The 23966-nt window shown below is 45.5% G+C and overlaps 1 protein-coding gene across 4 annotated transcripts; it reads right to left on the bottom strand.

Annotated features, from left to right (window-relative positions):
- Window positions 1–1536: 1536 nt before the first annotated feature.
- TPM1 (tropomyosin 1) lies at window positions 1537–21389 on the bottom strand. Of its 4 annotated transcripts, none has more exons than XR_012765183.1 (10): window positions 21087–21389; window positions 20062–20187; window positions 14110–14243; window positions 12748–12865; window positions 12217–12287; window positions 11326–11401; window positions 10717–10779; window positions 10396–10465; window positions 8880–9124; window positions 7264–7563 (listed from the first exon to the last, which is right to left on the bottom strand). XR_012765183.1 is itself a non-coding variant. In XM_009943317.2 (10 exons), the coding sequence occupies exons 1-10, from the start codon at window positions 21198–21200 to the stop codon at window positions 7560–7562; spliced, it is 855 nt and encodes a 284-aa protein (XP_009941619.1). In that variant the 5' UTR covers window positions 21201–21389; the 3' UTR covers window positions 7264–7559. The 4 variants fall into 4 exon arrangements, 3 of the variants coding, with proteins under 3 accessions (XP_009941621.1, XP_009941627.1, XP_009941619.1); XM_009943317.2 differs by having other exon boundaries at window positions 9046–9124; XM_009943319.2 differs by lacking the exons at window positions 7264–7563; window positions 8880–9124 and adding an exon at window positions 1537–2471.
- Between the last annotated feature and the right edge of the window lie 2577 nt (window positions 21390–23966).

The following is a 23966-nucleotide window of genomic DNA, read 5'->3' as shown; positions in this document are numbered from 1 at the left end:
GATCTCATTAACAAACACTAAAACCACAGCTGCCTCCTCACCCTTGCACACAGCAAGAGGTGAATTCAGGCTCCCCAAAACACAAAGCAGTTTGTGGTCTCCTTAAGCAGCAAACAAAGGGTCTGACCTCACTCAGACCCACTGTTCAGGACCCGAGTGGAGACCATGGGACCATAAAAGCAATCCAGCAGAGCAGGCAGCACGCTGGGCTGCATAAGGCTCGTGGCCAGGTGCCAGGAACTCCTGTGTTCGGCTCCCCGCACAGCCTCCAGCTCTCTGGGTGGCCCTGAGGCTGACCCTACAAACCACCGCCCAGTCCAGCCCTTCCTGCTGGCAATAGCCACGCTGACTCCAGCAGCACCACACAGAGCCACGAGTGAGGGGAGGCTTCAACTTTTACAGCCCATCCTTGTGCTACGGAAGGAGAAAAGGATTAGAATAACTTACCTCTGCACAACCATTATCTGGAGCTTTACTGTTGGCCTCCAGTACAAGCTTAAAGCACTGTAGGAGCCTTGTAACATGTATTTTGCTTCCCAAAAACACTTAAAGGGAAACGTGAAGCCAGGGATCTCATCCCTTCTGTTCAGGATGACTTGGCAGCAGCCAATGAATCCTGTGAAAGCTCCTAATGTTACTGAGTTCTCCCCTACACAACACAATCCAAAAAAGCCATAGACTCACATGAGTACATCTTCCCTCTCCGAGTCCCATTTAACCAGAAATCATTAGATGTTACTTTACCCTTTCACCACTACACCAGCTGCTGAGAAAGTCACTTGCTTTCAGTTGCTTGCTAAGGGTCCACTAATGAAGAATACCTTTGGTGATCTGGAAGGTTATCTACACCTGCCTCCTACCAAGCTCCTTGCTGCTAGACGGATGGACAGCATCAACTTTCAGCAATATACTATAGAAAAAGAAGGAATAAGAACTTGATGTTTTGACATTGCTCATTGACAGACGTCATAATTCAAGTAAAGATACCTTCATATGTGGAAATTAGCAACCAGTGGTGAAAAGTTCATAAGAGATCCTTTCAGTCCACCTGACATACCATTTTGGAAGGTTTATCACTGTATCAAGGTAAATTAACACATATTGACAGGTAAGATACACAAATACACGGTAGTGTTTCCAAGAGCAGCGCCTTTAGGGCTCATTTCCTACAGAAGTCTATGGGAGTTCTGCAATGATCTTACTGAAAACAGTTTTGGTCAATAACGAATAACTTTGGAAAGCCCTACCCTTCGTCAGAGGACAGTTGCATTCTGCACCTATCTGGGAACACAATCAAGTGACGGGGACAAGTTCCTGCAATACGGCCCTCAAAGGGCCCCTCTTCACAGCTGCAGATGCGCATCAGCCCAGACCGCTGCATTTCACTGAATTTTACACATCGGCCTAGCAGAACAGCAGAGGCTGAAAGCCAGCCTGTCAAGTGTATCCCAAACTGAGCCACTGCACGCGTGTGTATTTTACACAGTGATACACAGAAAGTTAATGTGATAATAAACAAATCACAGGAGAGCAAAATTTAAAAAATGTCCTAAAATGTGCATTTTATTCCATATCATTATACAATGTTTACATACAGGTTATTTGTAAAACTGCTCAAAGAAAGTGTGAAAAAAAGTGAGGTGAATATCGGTTTATAAATTCCTCCCCCTCCCCAAAATCCACACAAATAAAATACATTTTAAAACAATCTCTTCCAAATTTATGTTTTATCCTGAATTTATTGAATCTTTCATTTCAACATGAAAAATACAATCAAATTGATACTCAAGGTGAAATGCTGACCTACACTTCCGTATTGAGTTGCAAGAACACAATTTAAAACCTCCAGAAGCCTTCATGTCTCTCTGTTGCTCACATACCTTCGTTTTATTGAATTAGGAGGCACAGAAAGTCCAAATCCTCACAGATCAATAAAATTCTGCTAAAAATAAATTACTGTGCTGGACAACTCCTGACTTGTCTGATATCAAACAAAAGACTTCAGCAGAACCTTTTGTTCAAAATAGCACCATTTCCACCCGATCTCTCTTGAACACGAATCATTACTCTTGTTAAAAACCGCAGTTGGCACTTGAGGTGGGACACATGCTGCCACAGCCAGGATTCTTCAAAAGACCGAATTGCTGAACTCTCTACAAAGTGTAGGTAACATTTTTGCTGGGAAATGGCACATTTCAACCATAAGGTAATATAGCTTAACCCGCATACGGCTTGCCCATTTTGGTGTTTCCCTGACCCCTGCCTGATAATTCAGCAGATGTTCTTGTGACTGTGGTGAAACTAAAATAAAGGCATGTTTACGGGGCTTCACGGCAAGCAGGTGTACAAATAATAAAACAAGTAATGTGGTTGCTGCTAAGAAGGTTTTCACATGTTGTTTAACTCCAGTAAAGTTTGATCCAGCATCTGATGCATACTAAGGTTTTCTTCTTTGGCATGCGCCACTTTCTCTGTTGTGGGATTAGAAAATTAAAACATGAATAGCAGTTCTTTGGAGGCACTGATTCTCAGAACACGAAGGCATGCAATCACCATTCTATTGGAGGGTTTAAAAAGTTAGGAAATGTGCATGCTCATAAAAACCAATGTCCAACACAACTAGAGAGAATTCCCAATTAACAAAACAAATGGCAAGTAATGCAAGTTTAGAACTGTTTACAGCTGCATTTGTCAAGAAAATGCACTGCCAACAGAGTCGCAATTCTTCCATGGTCTGGAAGCTCTTTGCTTATAGGAATGTGGGATGGTGAATGGCTTTTTTTTTTTCTTTTAAGGTAGGGCAATAAAGCAAATAATTAAGTTCTTTGTAAATATATACTTTAAGCTTTATGTAATTCAGAACTTGCAAAGAACAAAAAAATTAAAACTAATCTCTTCTTCAGTGAAGTAACCTTTAAGAAATTTCTTTCTTCTAGAAAATAAGTAAAATCAACGTTAATAGCTTTATGTTGCATGCACACTTTTATAGGACAGTCATTTAACACACTTAATTGATACAATAAATAAGCACAATGTTCTAGAGCTGCGTCCTACCAGATTCCAGTAACAGTAACTTCATACTAATGCAAGCATACCTTTAAACTGACCGGGTATTTTCAGATGGAGCTCCCATTCCTAGGGTTTGTGGGGTTTTTTTGGTGGTTTTTTTTGTTTTTTTTTTTTTTTTTTTTTTTTTAAGTCAAATACAAGCCCAATTCACACTAACGCAAAATTGCTGCATTAAAGTCCCAGAACACAAAACAGCTCTAAGTATCCTTTGTGTTGGTTTTGAAATACAGAAATATGAATCCTGGTGAACATGTTTCTCTCGTCCACGTTCTAGTAAATATCTCTGGGCCAATTCAGGCTGTCAGGTAAACTGAGTGTCTCTCTGCTAGGCAGGCTGTTACTTGTTGGATGCTGTTAGCTAAATGCTGCAGCTGCTCACTGAAGTGGAAAGGAGCTATCGCACAGCCAATGAGCTTACTGCTCTCCCACAGTAGGTGTGCATATAGATAATGAAAAGCCTCATCCAGAAGAAGCATTTTCATATTTTTCCAAAATAAACTGAGAATTTCATCCATTAAATTACCACAGAACCAACAGCCTGAAAAAAAAACCCCAATTTCTAGGTTTCTTGCTTATTTCTACATGTACTGATTCATTCTTGAGGAAATTTGGAAGAAGCAGTTTTTAAACAAGTTAACAATATAGTCACACTAAAGTTTAATCCTCATTCAATGCCAGCTTTAGTTCATTAGTTAGGCGACTGTTTTGCTCAAGTTGCTGGTAGAGTTGGTCTGTACAGGCAGCAAGCAGGTTAGAAGGGAAAAAAGAGGCAGAATGAAGACAGATTAGACAGAGAAAACAGTTAAGTAAGAGTTAATAAAGAAATTGGTCACACCACAGACAGTTCAGTAACATACAAACATTTTACCTTTGTTTCTAGAACTGTAGCAATTAAACAGCTACTCCAAGGAGCAGCTATTACAACCTATGAAGAACCGGCTAAGACTCCTGTCATGGGCAACAGCTGAGACAGGTAAGTGGGAACAGAAATGGAAGAACTGCAGCTATATTCCTGGAAGAACCAAGTCCTGCTTTACTATTTACGTACAGTGTGTGGAAGATTTATTTTACGAGTGCCATCTTTCCTTGTAAACTATTTAAGATGTGGTGGAACCTCATTTGTCAGTGGAGGACAAGGAACTGTGTCACAACCAGTGTACGTCACGGCAGGAGAGATGCTGGTAGCCAAGGTCCACTAGGTCTGACTCGACCCCTAATCCTTTCCTGGGGAATCTGACAGCTGAAATGGTACTTTTGGTAGGGAAACCTACTTCTGCTACTTGTATCCACACAATTTGATACCTTTAAATCGTGCACTTGTACTTCCTAAGAAAACAAACCCAAACGTTCAATGAAAACGAAATGGAAGCATGAAAACCCATGTTGCTCAAACACGGCAAACGGAAAGGACAGTTCACATTCCCAGTCACAGAGAACAGCCACAGCTATGCTGTGACAGCGCATTTAGTGGAAGTTGTTCTGCAGAGCAAAAGAATGTTCCGTGGTAGTTTTTGACCATCGTGTTTTCTCAGATTCTCCATATTCTTCTCATAAGTCTAGATTCAAACCGCCCTCCTGACCTCTTGATCCCAGATCATTCTCCTACAGGAAATGACTGTTTCTGATTATCTTCCATGAGCCTCCTAACAGCTTCCACAGAAATCCTCTGTCCCTGCAGGCTCTGGACACAACAACGGCAAAGCTGCGCAACGAGCTGGTCTGTAGGACATACTCGTGCAGCAAGCAGCAGCTCCTCACAGCTTCCTCCCCAGCCCAGGCTCCAACAGCAAAGCCAGGGCACATTTCAGAGCTCTGATTCTGGACCAGTAACAACTGGGTCTTGTCTCCCTCATCAGGATAATGCCATATGTAAGTGAACAAAGCATTGAAACCCCAGAGTAACTAAAATTTCACTTTGGCAAAATGTATTAAGCTGTTATTCAGACATGACAATTTAAACTACGAACTTGGTGCTTACCTTCATCACAGAAAACTCCTCCCTCTAACTGAGGCAGAGCTTTACAGTACTTCTCCACATCCAAAGTGAGCCTAAACCCCCAAGGCACAGCATGGAAAGCATTACTACCTGGGGGAACCTGCCGAAGCTGCGAGCTACCCCAGAGGCAGAGCCACGGGCTGGCGTTGCAGGCAGCCACCTCCATCCACACAGGGAGTTCAGGCTCTGGGGCAGAGCCAGCGAGGCTCAGCCTCAGCACAGCAGAGAGCCCGCGCATGTGAGGCACCAGCGCCAGCCTTGCACCCCAGTCAACAAGCCTCATGTACGTAACCAACCACCCAGGGCCAGACACTGGGGGATGTGCCACATCAGGCCCAACGCTGAGCAAAGTGCCGAAATATGCTGTGGTGAGAAACACAGCAGCTCCGTGGGGTCAAGACCAGTGCAGCAGGGCAGGCTAGGAATTCTGCACACAGCTACCCGGGCATCTGCACCGCATTGCCCGTTTCCAGTACTCTGTCAGGCAATTCACCACCCCACAGTGCAGAGAGCTGATAAAGTGTGTTCAAAGGAAAAGGGAAGATTTAAATACTGGTGTTCAAAATTACTGTGTTAAAAATCACCAGGTTCCTACATAGGTCTTTGCTTTTTTTAGTTCTTTTCAGAAACAACAGTATTGCAAGGACTTGAGGGGGAAAAAGCAACACTGCTGGCAATAAAACAAAATACACAACAGATTAAGGGGCTGGAGCTGCTGTAGTGTAAATTACTCTGGCTCAGCTGAGAAGTGACAGCTGACCACATTCCTGATACCTTTTGCATTTGTCACGTTAACCACATTAGCTTCAGCCATTTTACAAATGCTCATCGCATTATATTTCGTTAACCTTCACACTAAATATTTTACTTGTCAGTTGCATGCACACAGTGTATAAACCCACTTACTGTATCTCAATTGATGAGTAGTAAGTTACAGAACTTTATTATCTGGACTACCAATGCATATCCTGTATTTGGGCTTCTCCCCATCGCCAGTGACATAAAGATGCGTGCCACTGGACAAAACACTGGGATGAGACGAAGTTATCCGAGGATGGCATGGGGGAAGACGATGCATCCATCTGCAAGCCTGCCTGATTTGAAAAGCAGTTTTTGGGGAGGGGAGGAAATCTAGCCTAGAATGCACTGCTGAATAATCTTGAACAAGAAAGCCACATTTACATTGTTCTACAAGCGAAAAACTAACTCAGCTACACTATGATGAGTTTGTTTAGCTGTGGTGACTTAGGAACTTTAGCAATACATACAGTGACAGGCATAATCACAAATCAATCCAGTTTAAACTGATGCACTTTTATGCGAACTAGAAGATAACTTTTTTCATCATGAAGAAAATGGAAGTTAAAACAATGCAATAAACTCTCTAGTTGCAAATAACAATGCAAAAAACACAAGCTGTCTGTATTTAATGCTTCATCCTTAATTAGGCAATGCCAAATCAGCTGAAAGCCAATGCTTAGGCTTTCAAACCTGAAATCTGTATGTTCCACTTTGCAGCAGAATCATCTCATTATTAGTGTAACAATGAGTTTTCCTGCTCCAGTTCAGAAACATTTGTCATGAGCCTGCTATTCAAACTCACAAGTCTGCGCTAAGAACGAGAGTGGAAAACTGCTGAAATCTCCCTGCTGAACTTCCAGTCTTATCATGCCACTCAAGAGAAGCATATTGTAAAAAAAAAAGTTACGAAGTGACAGCTTTGCCAAGTAATCAGGGTGTGAAAGAGGGGAGAACTTTATTTAGAGGACCAATTTACTGCTTTTGATATTGCCCCTTTAAATCCATCTCAAATATTTAAGTTAATGAACAAACAAATTCATATAAAGACAGGAAGTCTTCAGCATCAAGCTAGGAGAAAATTTTGGACTGTAAAGTGAAAAATCTGGTGCTGAGGACTTAACTGCTCTCTCAGCCATGCTCCCACGACCTAGTGACCCCAAGGAAGTAGTGTCCTTGCAGATTTTGGCCTAACAATAACAACTGAAAAAACCCTAATTATATCTATTTGTCATTTTATCTTCATCAGATTTTGAGAAAGACCAAGATCATAACCGGTCAGATTTGACCTCAAAATACCAAGCATAGTATTCTCTTCCCATCGACTCCTATCACTGACTTTGCATTGTCAACATTCAGACAGAATAGTTTGCAGGCAAAAAATGGAAACACCAAAAAAATTTAAATCCCTAATGGCAAAAAAAGCAATTTTTATTAATAACTGAAATAGTTATTGAAATAAATAAAAGGCAAGGGAATAGCAAAAGGGATACAGCTGGGATGTTTATTTTACATTGCGAGATGTAGAGTTTCTGTACAGCAGAGCACAAACAGAGCATGTTTTGAGACAGGTGCTAGAGGAATAGAGTGAACTAAGCTAGAAGACAGGACAATGAACCCATGAAACATCCAAAGCTTGGAAAGATGTTTTATCCAACCCGATGAAGATGTCTTTGGAGAAGTGAAGCAAAGAAAATTATCTGCATGAAAAGAAAAAGTGAGATAAGGTAGGAAATAAAAAAAGGTGCAGTAAAGACTCCCAAAAAAGCAGCAACAGCATGGCAGAGCCCAACATGCCAGAATGACTACTAGAGAAACACCACACCATGCTGGGACTGGAATGCTACAGTAACATCCTCATGTACCAGCAGAGTACATTTTAAAGTCTGTTTTCCGTTTAGAAATATCCCAAAATTGAAGACATACTGTAATCTCTGTATACAGAGGAGGAAAAAGAAATCCATCTGCTCAATAAGCCACTGAGCAAAAGCATGGGTTAGAGGAGTAGGGGGATTAGAGGAGTAGGGGGAACTGGGGGGGGGGGATCAAAGCATACAAAGCAGACAACACTAGACCCCTACTAAAACGTTGGGAGAGCAGGAGGGAAGTAATGACTAGATACAGGGATGAAAAAAGCAGAAGACAAGACATCTAAAATATGGGTGCATGCAAAATACATTCCAAGCTCTGAGCAAAGCTTATGCCTTGCTAAAAGCATGCTAGCTTCCAAAAAGAGACGCTAGGACTAAACAACACACCTCACCAGCACTTGAGAGCCACAACTCTTCCTCTTTCCCATGCCAGCTGTACAGGGTTCATGCAAGCGAGAGGTATGAGCATGGGAAGGTGGATTTAGCACAGCTGACCTCTGTTCAGAGTTTTAGGTTGAAGGAAGAAGTCTCAGCTTGCATCAAACACTGCAAGGATCCGTCATACCTTACAATCGATCACTTTCCTGCTGCCCAATGCACTATTTTTCTCCTTATGACTGTAGTTGGTATTACCACATTTTTGGTATAAGCAAATTAAATTACTACTACTCTCCACAAAATATGCAGAAACAACCTATATTTCAACTGTCACTTTTCTGAGTTTAAATGACAAACTATTTTAAGTCAATTTCCACGCTTGTAATTTGGTGATAGCAGCTGAAATTTTCCGGGCAGTTAAGCAAATTTAGATAAAGACTTTCCACTGTCATTAACAGAGAATACAGCTAAATTCAGATTTCTTTGAAACTTTTGTAGGAACTTTGCTAGACAAAAACTGTGACAGCAGAAGAATACACTTTGAATGCAGCATGTACCAAGGCAATTTTCTTTGATTAACTGAACACAACAGGCCTGGCAGACAACGCTGAAACAGAGGTGAACTGAAAGGATAAATGCAGAGCTACAGCCAACAGGCATCCACAAGACACCAGGATTGCAGATACAGAACGAAAGAGTAAACACGAGCTTATTAGGCAGCTTACAAAATCACCATGAGTATTTACCAGGCTCAGCACAACACTCACCCACACTCTGCCACGGTAAAGAAACTGTTCATGGTATTTTGTACACCTAGTCTCGCTAAAGGAATGCGTCTCCCGCTACAGAGGGAGTATAATTTCACAAGGCCGGAACCGCGCAATCAACGAGGACAGGGAAGCAGGTGCAGGCACAAGCTGGGAAGACATTTACATGGAAGTCATATCATTGAGAGCGTGGTCCAACTCCTCACTGATGGCTTTGTACTTCAGTTTCTGAGCATACAGCTCATCTAACATTCCCCCAGGGAAGGCAGAGGTGTGCAAGGAAATGGAGTGCAACCATGGGATGGAAGGTGAAGGTGGTGGCATGGGATACCATCCAGAAGTCATAGGAAAGGGGAATAGCGCACAGAAAGAGGTGATGCGACAGACAAAACAATAATTACAAAATTAGAGAAGAACAAAAAACCAATAGAGAACAGTTTTATGCGATAAGTTCATTAACTGCACTGCCAGTGGGGCAACCTGTGATACAGAGAAAACGAAGGAAAGAAAGTGTACAAGCGAAGCAAAGCCCATGTTTTGCTGCCCTGGATTTTTGTTTTAACACACATTAGGAGGGCACACAGAAGCAAGGGAGAAGAGATCCAAAAAATGAGGCTCAAGAAGGATGCTACCATTTATTTTATACCGCTTTTTTTTAAAAAAACCCCAATCATTCTGGTTTGTGTGATGTCATAAACCCAGTTTGTTACAGCAATTTTTGTTCCTTCTAAACACTTATCTTTCTTCTCTGCTTCCTTCCTGAGTCAGTGGTCGTAAACTTTCAGCAGCTACCTTGACATTTCATACCCTTTATGCAGAAGCCAGCCTGTCGTGCCAAGCAATCAAGCTTCTTACAACCCCTAGACTCGGTGTTAACACACCTAAATAGTAAACTCTACAAAACTTTTAATTACAAAGCACTACTCAATTATTTTCTCTGAAGGGAGAAAGCACATTCTACTATTCTACTACAGTTCCAAAAAATTTATCAAAACCTTGAAACAAATTCTCTGAAGTTAAATAAGTTTTCCTTCTGATTATGTATACAAACCATTAGCTTTACTGAGAAACAGCAACTGGTCTATGTCACAAAATGCCTGCCCCGACCCACAGTTATCACATTAAATAAATTAGGTTAGCCTGCCACATTCCTGATTATTACAAACATAACACAGCTCTTCATCAGCTTTTCAGTAACAGAATACTACTACTTATCATCTACTCATTTACCCTATACATTTATATACCTCCAAGAAGAGTATAATGAAAAAAATGAAAGGAGTCTTGAGAACATGAGAGAAAAAGGAACGCGCAAGAGCAAAACACTGCTCACCTGAAGCATTTAAGTTATCAATACATTTCAATCAGAAAACATTTTGACTATTTTTACTCTTCAGGCAGAATCATTTACATGAGTAGGACAAGTTAGGTGAGTAGAATTGAGTACTAAAAAAAAGTAACAGAAGAACAGAAGAACTGTATTTCTATAGTAAGCGAGAAAAACAGAACCCCATACCTTCTAGGTCATCGATGCTCTTCTCCAGCTTGGTTACTGACCTCTCAGCAAATTCAGCACGGGTCTCAGCCTGAAGTCGAGACAAATACAAACGACGTTAGGAAACACACACATAGTACTTACGAATAGAAAAGCAACAATTCAAATGAGGAAAGAAGTACAATGAGAGGAGACACATAACAAAATGGTACTAGCGAGACATTTAACACTAAGCTGTCTCCAAAATGATGCGTTCATCCTTAAAGCATCAAAGTAGCATTGATATTGAAAGAATCACAGTTGCCTTGGAAGATCTGTTGTAAAGAACAGCTCCAATTTTACCTCCTTCAGTTTGTCAGTCAGGACTTTAATCTCCTCTTCATATTTGTCTTCTTTCTGCGAGTACTGTAATTAGAAAGAGGATCACCGATATTAGACCAGGTATTCTAAAGATACCAAAAAAACTCACATTCAAGATTCTCTTCTAATAGATCAACTGCATACCAGAAATCAATATGGGTACAACTAAATTAATTTCACTTAGCAGACTGTGGTAATACACCGTTTATGACAAGAGCCAAAGTTCCCTTGAGTTCTATTCCAGTGCTACCTGGTGGGAACTTTGAGTAGGAATTAGTACTACAGTTTTAAAGAGGAATGGCATTTGGAGAAATTCAATGTTAGCACACAAGTGCCATTTTGAGGGACATTCTATAAATAATATTTAATCCTGTCAGGCTACTTAACAGAATACGTGGTCAAGTAATACTGACCTATTTGGAACCAGAAGGAATGCTAGGTTCCGATAAGAGCCAAATACAGATTGAGTAGCAAGTCTAAATGCTTCTACTGACAACGGCCTTGCTGAAATGCTGCAAAGTGATCAGCGTATAACGAACACCCCACAGGCCAGTCCAGATGACAATGTTCTCATGTAAGCCTCTAGCCTACCTTCTCAGCCTGAGCCTCCAGCGACTTCAGGTTGTTGGTCACAGTTTTCAACTCCTCTTCAAGCTCAGCACATTTGCTGTTATTTCGGAAGGAAGGCAGGAAAGGGGCGCATGGGAGATTCAGTCAAGCAAAAGAAACAGGAGAAAACAGGGGGAAAAGATAGAGAAAAATGAAAACAATTACAGAGCAAAAGAACGGCCTCAAAAGCAGCTGAATCCATCACGGATTGAAAGCAACTCTTTACGATGCCGAATTCCATTTCAAGTGTACATTAAGACGATGACCAGACAGAAATCAGCTACGGCCCTTGGCTTACACAGAAATATTTACATAGCCTTTACACGTGAGACAGTTCAGCTTCTTTTTGGCTGCACAGGAGACCAGTTTAAAAGGCAAAAATGAATAAATAAACAAAAAAGAGACCACAGAAAACCACCAAAGCAAGATGCAAAGAGAGCAAAGAGTGTAGCGAGGTCTTGTTACTACTGAGTGAGCTAACCAGCTATGGAAGCTGAAAGACTTGGGTTGCAGTTAAACCTAAGAACTGTTTATTAGTATCAGTACCTTATCCTCTGCAGCCATTAATGCTTTCAAGGTTTGATCCATTATTCTTAACTGTTCTTCCAGCTGTCGGACTTGGCTGTTAGTGAACACATGAAATGCACAAAAGCCATTCACAAAATCAGTGTGCAGGTACAGCATGCAGTGACAAAACACACGCGCACACACGTATGAACACATTTACTTCAGCACTGACCATTTATTTCAACCATTAGAACAAATGAGCAGAACATAGCTTTGAGCTGAACGCACAGTGTACTGCCAACGTTTCATGCTGTTACCGCTGTCTTGCAGCACCTCACACACGTCTCAGGGCGGTTCAACACTTACCTTTCTGATAGCTCAGCACGTTCTTCAGCCCGCTCCAGGTCACTCTCAATGATCACAAGCTTACGAGCCACCTACAAGAAGAGGCACATGACAATCAGGCGTGTTATGTTGCTGCAGCACACGTCACCTGTTTCTAGAACCAAAAAAGCAGGGAGTTGGGCCTTCTTCCATTTCTTGGTCAACATGTTTTTGATTATGTGACATATTCATTATGCATTTGAGTCTTTGTTATCTGACATTTGTCAAGACCTCTCTTTCATTCACCAAAAGGCAACTGAAAAGTATTTTTATCCCTAAGAGATCAGGGAATACTCTCAACCATCTTAGTGCAAAGATCTGAGCGCAGATCTCCTGCCACCTCGTCCCTTGAGGTATCTGGGTGTTCATTTTTCCTTCCACAGCTGCAAAGAGTAGTGTTTGTGATCTTTTGAATTTAAAAGGCAAAGGGAAAAAAAGAAAAAAGAAAAAAAAAGAATCACAGGCACAGCCTAAAGGGCTTTAGAAACAGATGACCTGCATTCAAGAACTGACCTCTTCATACTTGCGGTCAGCCTCTTCAGCAATGTGCTTAGCTTCTTTAAGCTGGATCTCTTGGATTTCCATCTTCTCTTCATCCTTCTGGGCTCTATTTTCAATGACCTTCATTCCCCTGAAAGACGCAAAAACCAGGAAACTCAAGGTTCAGGGCTTGCCAGTTTATCTCCAACTCTACTACTGCTGGAGTGTGACTTTCAGACAGGTGTATTAAGGTGAACGAAGCACCTCAGATACTTGGATTTGTCACACCACAGATCTAGTCCTGTGCATTCACACTTCAGAAGTTCAAAGGAAAGCAGCATGTCTTAGGAAGAAAGAAAATTTAATTTGTTTAGCTCTTACCACAGCTCAGCTGTACTACTCTTTTTCATTTTAAATTGAACGAAAACTGATCTTATAGAAAGGTAAATAAAGGGTCTTGCTTCTAAAGACCTAATAAGATGACTGCAGGCACCTGTGCTTCACACTCATTGTGAAACAGCACATTACAACCCCTGCAGGACTGACAGGCATTATGTTTTTGGGCCAGACAGACTCCCATGAGTTTTGCCATGTCAGAGCCCTAGAGCACTGAAGCTCTCTGTGTCCTGCACAAGCAAAATTTAACTCCTCCAGAACAGGAAACATTGCATATTTATTACCCCTTGCACACTTGACCCAAACTCTCTTCGCTACTTCAGAATACACTGTGAGTTTCAGGTGCTTTTCAGCAGGCTGTACTGTCACTGAGGTAGAAATACATACGCAGAATACGAAGGATTCTTTCCCAACAGAAAGTACTATCACAGATACAAAATACAATTTGTAGAAGAGGACCTCTTCCAAAGCGATAAATCTTGAGTTCCCAACTTACATGAAGTACTTCTGGAAATCCCCGCCTAAATCTGAAGGAATTATCATGCTCGCTCTCCTTTGCTCACCTTCCTGTACCAATCTCACCAATAGGAGAACCAAAGCCTCTTCCAGCACTTCGCTGTTCTCCAGGTGGGATTTTCTGCCCACAATCACATCAAGAATCACCCAACAGCACAAAAGTACACATCACCCTCAAAAAGTTGTCCTCCAAGTAGAGAAGTCTAGGCTTGGTCACAACGCTTTCCCAGAATGCAGCATGATACATCAAAAGCCCTACCGTGCTTAAATCTTATCTTTGCATCTGAGACACAAAAAAGAATTCAAGCCTACACATTTGGACATCCCCTAGAGACAAGCTGTAACTGAAGTCCATGTAGGCAAAGGAAGAGCAGGCAGGTTCAGAGACATAGGAGTGGCTTAGTTTACTTCCCTAACCCATACCCTGGCAACTATCACCTTTGTCATAAGGGTAACAATCCATTCAAGAGCGGCCCCACCCACCTTTCACTCTCATCTGCAGCCTTCTCGGCCTCCTCCAGCTTCTGCAGGGCAGTAGCCAAGCGCTCCTGAGCCCGATCCAACTCTTCCTCAACCAGCTGGATGCGTCTGTTCAGAGAAGCTACTTCGCTCTCAGCCTAAGCACAGGAAGAACAGATATTAATTCACAATAAGGCGCACACCACCTCTTGTAAAACATTGTCCCATGTACCTGCTAGTGCCATAGAACAGCACTTCAGCAATTTCTGACTTCATTCACTAAAAAGCCGGTACACAGATATATACACGCCCTCATTGAATTGTGAAGTTATTGCTTAACAGAGGAAAAAGTGATTAATGCCTCCTTTACATGAAGCACATTAAGGACTGTACAATTTGTACTAGAAGGAACTGCACTGGAAGAATTATGCATTGTTCCCCAAATATCTTCTGTTATTGTATTGGCAGACATTAGTCAATCGTAGTCTCCCCCCTGCCTTTTTTTTAATCGAATCAACACAAACTAATTACTTGATTCTTCTATATTATTCCAAACCCTTTATTATGATCTTTTGCCATATTTTGAGAAGAATTGTCCCAGTATTTCCTTGCGTTCCATAAGAAGGGTTCAGTGTCAACATCCAAAAACACACCTAGATCAGCATTTGCAACGAGACAGCTGATACAGAGAGAGCATGAGGATGTTTAAGAAATGCCCAAATACCCACAAGCTTTGTTTACAGACAAGCTATGCAAGAGCTGACAAAGAAGGGATCAGCAGGGCCTACACCTCGGAAGGGCTCTGGTACGGGCAACAATTGCTTAAAACATCTGGGGTTTTTCCCCCCATACTGCCACTTCCCCCAGATTTGCCTGTCTTGCATTACCTGTTCACCTTCTATGTAACACTTGTAACTCATCTGCCTCGTATCGTTACAAGCTTTTACTTCTGACATGCTCAAACCTACACTTGCTTAAGTTGCAGAATAAGTTCTATATAATAGCCTTCCCGCAGTAACCTCATTATTAAATTTTATTTCTTTCATAAGGATATTAAGCACAAAATACATAGAAAAAGGTCATTATCCTAAAAATTTAATGACTTCCAAGAGTAACAGTTACTCTTAATTAGTACTGAAAACAATCTTGCTATATATGAGGAAGTACACATCTGAATTTCCTATGATGTCTAGCTGAAGGGGAAAGAACCAACCCTCTATCAAAAGCAGATACCACAAGTATCAGTCTGGTATTTTTTCTTTAATTAAAAAATCTTAGGAACTGTTATTTGTTGCTTCTGCTAACCAGAGGCAGCTGGATATAGTTGGCAACAGCTAAAATGTTGCTGTACATAAGTAAGAATAATTTACACACCAGGTAAGCAGAACAATGTTTGACATAACAGTAACTTTGCCCCACTAGAAAGTAACACATAAAAAGGGAAACAAATAGATATTTGAACATTAATGAGTACTGATGGTGAACATGTAGAACCAGGAGTAGTGGAGACTTCATCCTTAGAGATCCACATTAACCCAAATGTGACATCTTTAGCTCAGTAATCAAGCAGCTGTACTCCAAACGTGTGTTTTCAGACTTCTGGCTTTAAACAGCAAGAATCTGAATATTCTGATTTAAGAAAGAAAATAACCTTTCATAAATGTTACGCTTGAGGAATTTATGGTGTTACAAGTTAATAATTATCATGTCAAGACTCCTCATCATGATAAGAGCGTACAATACACTTAGAAAACACAGGGTGACTAAAGTTCAAGTTTTTACTTCCTGCTCCAGTAACTCAATGAGGGTTTACCAACCAGCCTTATATGGCCCAAGTTAGTCTTCTGCGGAGCAGGACTTCTCTCCTTATATGGTAAGGAAGGAAAAAACCCCAGTGACATCAGGGGGCACTCCCACAGCTGACAGGCAAACACAGCCTCCTGCGCTTTTGCCATAGCACTTATACACCAAATATTTTTACAATGAGTGACGACATGCAGGCATTACCATCGGGTTTTAATTATTACTGTTGTAAGAGAGATTCTGTTTTCCAGAAGAAGGAAGAAAAATGCATTCTGAAAATGCGATTACCAACAGCCCCTTGAGATGCAGGCACTCAAAACACAAGAGAGTCTTTTTTAAGGCAATGGCTGCCAGTCATAGCCTTGAAACTTTCAACAACCTGGTTTAACTATCAGAAGCTGTAAGCTGCGATATGTTTTGGCCACAGCTTTAGCTTTTTCATTGTTTGCGTATCTGTACCTTGCACAGGAAGGAAAAAAACACCCCCTAACAACCCTAGATGGTCACATGCTATACAATTAAGGCATTACACTAAAGGAAGGGTTAGAGTCACACCTCCACTTGCTTGCTTGCTGCAGTGCTTGCAAAGCTTCCCTCCTCAAGCACGCACAAATACAGCTGTGACAATAAAATAATCTGTACACAGCTAGCATTATAAAAGAGGCACAGGTCTACATGTGCCTGCCAGTTCAGTTTTCTGCCTTTATTCACCTCAGCACTGACACTTTCGAACAAAAACATTCAGTACCATGTAAATGTACTCAGCAGAATTCCACATGATCCGCACAAACCAACTCCAGGGAAGAAGACGAACATTAACATTTAGGATCCTAGCCTTATAGCAATGTGGCTGAGCTCTAATGGGAAGACTTCACCAGCAAGCTGTAATCACTCCTCCAGCACTATTCCTTCTGCCACAAAAGGCAAGAGCAAAGCTTCCCATTTTGATGGGAATCCCTTAACATGTTGTTTAGAACAACGCATGTTACTGAAAGTAGGAAAATTGTGTCCTTTACTCCACAAAGTTTAGAAAACGAGTACAGGGATTTTCTTGAAGACAGAAACACTTATGAAACGAGTTAATGCCCGTGACAATCCCCCACTGAAAACAACGGGTATGTGAAGTCACCTGCAAGAATGCAGTGGTTACACAAGCATAAGCAGCCATGTTTTGCTGCTTGGGAAGATCACCTGCAAGTAATCAGAAAGCTCTTCCTTTGAACTCGCTGCCCAAAATATGCAGAAAGCCCCATATTGTAAGGAAATCCAATAATCACCATTTTTTCTACTGTAATAAACTACACGCATAAGAAATCTGTTCTTTTGCATCACTTTTACGCAGTCCCTGAATACACTAACACTGCCGCAAAGGACACTGTACATTTTACGGCAGGAAACCTCAAGTTACAGCTGCTAGAATTCCCCAAGGTCAGTGGCAAGGCAAACAACAGCCCTATCAGCTTTTTGCTGTAACTGCCACCCATAACTACATCTCTCTGCTGCACGAGTCTGTGTGGCTCCCACCTGATCCCATCTCTGCCTAGAACGGTGACTACTGTTCCTTTCCCATCTTGGCTAGGGCTTGGACAAGCTAAACATGCTACAGCTGTGCCGTAACAGGGTCCACATGACCACACGGTTGTGGTGTTTTCAGGTACTGTAGGTGAGCACTCGGACGTGGCCACCTCGGGTTCCGTCCAGAGCGCGTAACCTCTGAACAGCCGGCAAGCTGACTTCCCACAGCTGAGCCCGTTCGGACTGGGTAAGCAGACAACCGACACTTACAAAGAAAAATTTAAAAAATTTAAACTCCATAAACGCTTGCTCAGAATCGAACGCAAAGCACCGGATCTCAGGCACCTCGCCGATGCTCAGCGCCTTGCTGCGGGCCAGCAGGCCCGGCGCGGTGTTCCCCCGCACCTCGGCCCCTCGCCCCCGCCCCCGCACGGGGAGGGAGGGGGACACACGGACCCGGAGGTAACCGCCGCGTGCCAGGCGGCGGCGAAGGGAGCGGCCGCGGGCCAGCCGCGCCCCGGGACCCCCGCCGGGCCGGGCCGAGCCGAGCCGAGCCGAGCGGGCGGCCCTACCTCCTCCCGCAGGGCCCGCTCCTGGTCCACCTCCCGCTGCAGCCGGCCCGCCCGCTCCTCGGCGGCGTCCGCCTGCTCCTGCAGGCTCCGGATCTTCCTCCGCACCGCCTCCAGCGAGCTCATCGCCGCCATGCTCGCGCCTCGCCCGCCCGCCCCGGCCCCGGAAGTCCCCCCGCGCCGCAACGCGCCGCAACGCGCCGCGCACCGGGGCGGGGCTGGCGGCAGCCGGCTGGGAGGGGAGGGCAGCACGGAGGCAGGCCCCGAGGAGGGCCCGGCCCCAGCCCAGCGGGCCCTGCGACGGGGCCGGGCCGGGCCGGGCGGGGACCGGGGGTCGGCGGCGGGCCCGCCAGGTGGGCGCGCTGGGGCGGCAGCGCCCCCTGGCGGCGCCCGAGGGCCGTGCCGGGTCCCGGCTTGCCCCCCTCCAGCGACGCGGGCCCGGCGCGCTGAGGGGACAGCGAGGGGCCTACCGCTGTCCGAGCTCCGGGACACCGCCCCGGTCGTGTCCTCACCCCCCCCGAGCACGGCTAGCCTTCCCAAGGCTCGGGGCTACCCGGAGGAGCGGGGCAGGCCCCGGGGACACCCCACGTGGGACTTGCCCGCCGTGCTCACCGCGAACCCCGGCCGGCGGCCAGGCGCTGGTCCGCCCCCCCGCGCACAGACACTGCCCGCCAGCACGGCAAACCGACGCGGGACCGGCCAGCAAGAGCTCATCCCGCAGAGAGGGAACCTAGCAGCCTGCTCCCGCCTTCACCCTAGGCGAGCCGTTCCCAGACAGCCCGCATACTTTTCCTTATAAGGAGTATCTCCCCCGGACCCACACGCGGTTCCTCCGAACCAGTCGAACTAGCGTCCTGCGAGGAAGCTGCCCCGCATCCACGCACCGCACCGCGGCCGAGAGCCGCCCGACCCACACTGCCCACGGAACCCCCTCCTGCTCCTGCGCACGCACGCTCATGGGGGCCGAGTTCTCCAGTTCTCTTTCAAAGCTGTAAAACTTTATTGCCATACTGAAGTTAAGCCCTTTCCATCCTTTGTTCACTGGAGAAGCAAAGCAAGATAAAAGCATGTTGTCTTCCATGCCAAGTTGGTTTTTGTAACATTTCCCCTTCCAAAAGTATCCTTCCCCCCAAAAAATACTTTGCTTGCTTCATCTGGGGCAACTCCTCTCTTTATTACGGCTTTGAGGTTCATTTTTAAAGCCGAGTTATAGGAAAAAGATGGTCATCACTTTGGAAATACCATGGTTTCCCCTAATCCTGTAATTCAGACCTGCGATTTACTCAGAGAGAACTGGGTTGTATGGCAGCAACCGCAGAGCCCCGGACCCGAAAGGCAGAGACCACCGCCTCGCCGGGCTCCGCGCACGCAGCACACCAAACGTGCGTCAGGGGCAGGCGAGTGGGTGGGATGAGGCCCGCGAGAGGCACGGGCTCTTGCAGTATTACCATATAAAGTGCTGAGCTATATATATCTCCCAGCTCGCTCCCAGGATCCCTGCCCTCTGAACTGCAGACCCAGCAAGTATCACCTTCCGGACATTTTTCTCTCACACAAGACTGAACTTTTGTCCGACAAGTGAAAGAGTTCCAGTGATCTCTAGGAAAAAAAGCCTTTTACCTCAGGGCCCCGCGAGCGAGCCAAACTAGCACCTAGCAGCAGTCCTAACGCATGTATGCCTAGAACAGCTCTCTCGAGCAGCGACCTCGCAGCCCTTGCTCTTCCAGATGTCCCTCTCCCGGCCCTACTTGCTACCAACTCTCTGATTCTGCACTGCTATCGAGACAGCGTTGTTCCAGCATGAGCCGTTTCCCCCATCACCTGAGCAGACAATGCGACAATGCTCCCTTTCCTTACTTTCACATCTAGAGCAGCAAGTACACATGAGAAGCACGTGTCAGGTGAGCAGAAACCCGGTCAAATGCCTCTGGTAGTGTGCAAACCTCATGCAAGGAGGCAGTGCCGCCTCCCTGACCTGCCCTCAGCAAAGCTCTGCAGCGCTGGGCGGCAGGAGACCGGGCGGGCCTGCGCATAGGGAGCGTGTGGTCGCTGTCCTGCCGTGGGGGTGAAAGGGACGGGGGTAACTTACATCTGTGGCCTTTTTGTCAGCCAGTTCCAACTTTTCCTGTGCATCTTTAAGGGACTCGGAGTATTTGTCCAGCTCATCCTCAGTGCCTTTCAGCTTCTTTTGTAGAGCCACCAGCTCGTCCTCCAGCTGTGATTCGGGTGGAAAGTGGTGGAGAGGGGAGGGCGGGCAGGAAAAGGTGCAGCAGGCAATGTGATCGTGCAAAGGGAGAAGTGCGAGTGCAGAAGAGACAGAGAAGGACAGACGGACAGAGAGAGAGAGAGAAGGAGAGACAGTTAGATTCTCTTTGCTTGCGGCAACGGCACGATACCTTGGCAGCATTCTCCTCTGCGGAGAGGAGGCTATCCTCAGACTTGTGTAGCTCTTCAAGCACTTGGTCTCTTGCATCCTCCGTCACATGCAATTGCTTTTCCAATTGCACAATGTCATCCTCTAACTAGGTGCACAAGAGGAAATACAAATATATTTCTCCCTGGGCTTAGAAGTGGGTATTTCATTTTTAACCCCCCCTCCCCTTCCTCCCTCCTCCTTCAGGACCTCCCACAAAAGTGCAACCAACATGTCTCTCTCCCCCAAATGAAGGAAGCCCCAGGTGTAAAGGAGGGGGGTTGGAGAAGGCCAGGAAAACAGGGCACACATCTGGAAGGGGGGGGAAGCAGCTGGAATCGGACAAGTCTGCTGGGTGGTGCTGGAGGGGGTGAACAGAGCTTTAAGAGCAGCATGTCTGTCTGTTGCTACCCAGGAGCTCAAGGCAACCTCTGCCAGCCGTGGCCCCACGACAAAGGCACAGAGGCCATGTGGCTGTCCCAGGGCCCTGCTCCCCAGCTGGGGTGCTGGGGGAACGACCTCCAGCCAGGGGCTGCCGGGGCGAAGCTCTGTCTTAGGAAAGTCCAACCAGTTCTGCAGGGGATGGGGGCGGGAGGGGTTACAACAAGGTACATCGGGAAGAAAAAAGGGAGAGAGAGAGAGAAGTTGTCTGGACAGACTTGCGCCCCGGTGCTGGCCACGCCTGGACCCTGGGTGCAGACCTGCTTGCTCCTCTCCTCCGCTGCCTTCTTGTCTGCTTCGGCTTGCTCGGCTCTGTCCAAGGCGTTCTCCTTGTCCAGCTTCAGCATCTGCATCTTCTTCTTGATGGCATCCATGGCGGCGGTGGGCTAGGGCGCGTCTCCGCGCGAACTGCACCCGCAAGCAGAACTTGGGAAGCTGCGGGACGGCCCCGGGTGCGAGAGCCAGGCGTGGCCCCCGAGGGAGCGGCGCGGCACGGCACGGCGCGGCGCGGTGCGGCGGGGCTGCTCCGTGCGGGACCGGGCGCAGCGGAGTGCGGGCGGCGGGCGGGCAGCGCTCACAGATATGTACTTTCCCAGGGGGCTGACTGCATTCCTCAAGACATCCAATACTTTTTTGGGAAGGGCTTTTTTCCTCTCCCTCCCTCCTCCGTTCGTCCCTACCCCTTTCGCTCTCTCACTCCCCCGGCTCCGCTCGCAGGCGGAGCGCTCCCATTCGCTGCTGCCGGCCATTTGATCGCGGAGGTGACCATATATGGGAAGCGAGGGGAGGCGGCGGAGCCGTCCGTTCCCATTTCCAACCAGGCGGGACGGGCCGCTTCGCTGCCGCTCCTGGGAGGAGCAGGAGGCGGGGAGCCGGGCCGTACAGCGCCGAGCACCGAGACCGGGGCTCCGCACGCCGGGACGAGCGGGCAGAGGGGCCGGGCCGCGCCAGCCGCCTGGGAGGGAGCCGGGCCAGAGACACGGGCTGCAGAGGCAGCCCGCCCCGCCAGCCAGAGACTGGCAGCGGGGAGCGCCAATTAAGAAAGCACCGTGTAATTAAGCGGAGCCCCGTTCCGGCTGACGGCGGGTCTCTCGCAGGCCCCAGCAGGCGAGAGGGCGCTCGGTACGGGCGGCGGCACACGGCGAGGGGACGGGGCTCTGCAGCAGGAGGGGACGGGCCGGCTTCCTACGACAAGAACAGTAAAACAATAGTAATAATAGTAACGATTATAAAGCTTCTGGAGGGTGAAATTCTCTCTTTTCTATACAGGCAATATTGTTCACTCATCCCTATCCATCAGTTCCAAAAAAATACTATTTAAACCCATCGGGATATAAACAGCATTGCGCTGTCAGGGGATGTTTAAAACCACCAGACAACAAAGCGTTGGAAAAGCCTGCAGGTTTAGTCACAGCCAGCTCTAAAGCGCAGTTTTTCTCTTTGCCCTTACCTTGCTTTTACAATATAGCCAATTAGAAGAGATCACGGCTCTTCCGAGGTTCAGCATAGCAAATAAAAGACACCCAGTTACACATTGTTCAGCAACCCGACTGCACTATTAAATGTATCAGTATGTTTTGTTCCTAGTTTAGGAGAACTTACTCCTCTGCCACAAAAACTTCCTGAATAAGTATAGGGTCATGGCTGGGAGTTCACTGAGGTAGCTCCTCTGACTTGGGGAAAGCAAATGTCTTGCGAAATTAAACAAACAGAATTCTGTCTGGCTCATTTGGGAGTGGTGCTGATAGGCTCTTAAAGAATTCCTGTGCAGCTCCATTTTTCTAAAAGAATGTTAGCCCTGACATGGGAGCCCTCTGGGATATGTGAGAAAGTACCAGATATGGGGAGCAGGAAAGGAACTGCAAGTTTTTTAAAGGCATACCTACAGAATGCAATCACCTCCACAGAAAAACAGAATCTCGAGGTTCCGCTTACATGAAAATGTCCAGTTGATAAGCTTTGTTTGTATCAAGATGACCCTGTATCCATGGGGCTGAACTGGCTGATGGCTATTTAAATTTTTCTTTCCTTGTAGAGAGAATATGAAAAGTACAGACATGTGTAAACATGCCTGCTATACCTTTCATTAACAATTTCAATTGCTTGGAAATTTCTGTTTCAGCTGGCTAAGAAAGAGTGGCTTGGAAATCAAACAGCTTGTACAGTCTCTCCCTCTTTAACTGATATGTGAAGAAAGGCTGCACACAAATTATTTCTGCATACTGAAAAAAGAAGGCAGCACAAACTTTGCTTTTCTGACGTAATACCAATTCTGTAATGCTACTTGTTACCTTGTTCGTTTTCCACCACAGTGGCTATCTCATCTCTCTTGCTAACAAATGGTGCAGGAACTCCCTAGCATCAGCTTTATGTGCTTCTAGGGAGTACCTACTGCACTCGTTTTGAAGTCTGTTAATTTAGTCAGGCTCTTTAGAAAATGAAGACAGCCAACACAAAGAACCAGAGAAGGATATACTGTTTTTGAAATTCACTACTCCTCCTATAAGTAGGTGATGTTGCACTTCAAGCTGACTGACAATATGGTATCGTTTCCCAGAGCAAGGCTGGAACCCATTTATATCACGACGTTTCTGACATGTCATACATCCCTTGACATAGGCAGAAATCTGCTTGGAGAAGGACCTGCTTTTTTGTGCATGGATTGGGCTGGTCAAAGGGAGTTCACACTGTTGACTCTGCCAACGGACAAAAGTGTAGGTGGATATATTAATTTGGAAAAACTTCAAACATACCCTTGGAGTTACTTTTCCTTTTCTTCTTCTTCTTCTTCTTTTTTTAAAGGAATAAGCAGGAAATTACACCTAACTTTATACTACAACTGGTTCTACCAGTTCTATGAAAACATGGCTCTTCAAAGATGATTAAGGATTCAAATTAGGACAGTCAGAGTAAACTCATAGGGCTGTATGTGTCATTTGAAAAGTGGAGTGTTCCCTCATAGGGAGGCAAATATAAATAAAATACAAACTAATTTCCCAAAGCTCTCCAAGACCTCTGCAACCCTTGTAAAATGGGAAGGTTCATTCAGGACAAGGGGAGCAGCAACATGAGTGTGGCAAATCATCAAAAAATAGGAAACTGAAAACATCTGTATTCACATGGAAAATAAATAAGTCAAT

Source organism: Opisthocomus hoazin, chromosome 10 (genome assembly GCF_030867145.1).
Source record: "Opisthocomus hoazin isolate bOpiHoa1 chromosome 10, bOpiHoa1.hap1, whole genome shotgun sequence".
NCBI lineage: Eukaryota > Metazoa > Chordata > Aves > Opisthocomiformes > Opisthocomidae > Opisthocomus > Opisthocomus hoazin.
The sequence above is the reverse complement of the archived record's forward strand: the minus strand, read 5'-3'. Positions and strand labels throughout refer to the sequence as shown.

What these genes read in the sequence shown, in the direction of transcription:
- TPM1 (XM_009943319.2), bottom strand. Translation starts at nt 21,200, where the DNA reads ATGGATGCCATCAAGAAGAAGATGCAGATGCTGAAGCTGGACAAGGAG. An exon ending in CTGACAAAAAGGCCACAGAT is followed by an intron (nt 14,244 to 20,061) that starts GTAAGTTACCCC and finishes TCCTGTGCTTAG; the next exon opens with GCTGAGAGCGAAGTAGCTTC. An exon ending in CTGACCGCAAGTATGAAGAG is followed by an intron (nt 12,288 to 12,747) that starts GTCAGTTCTTGA and finishes CTCTTCTTGTAG; the next exon opens with GTGGCTCGTAAGCTTGTGAT.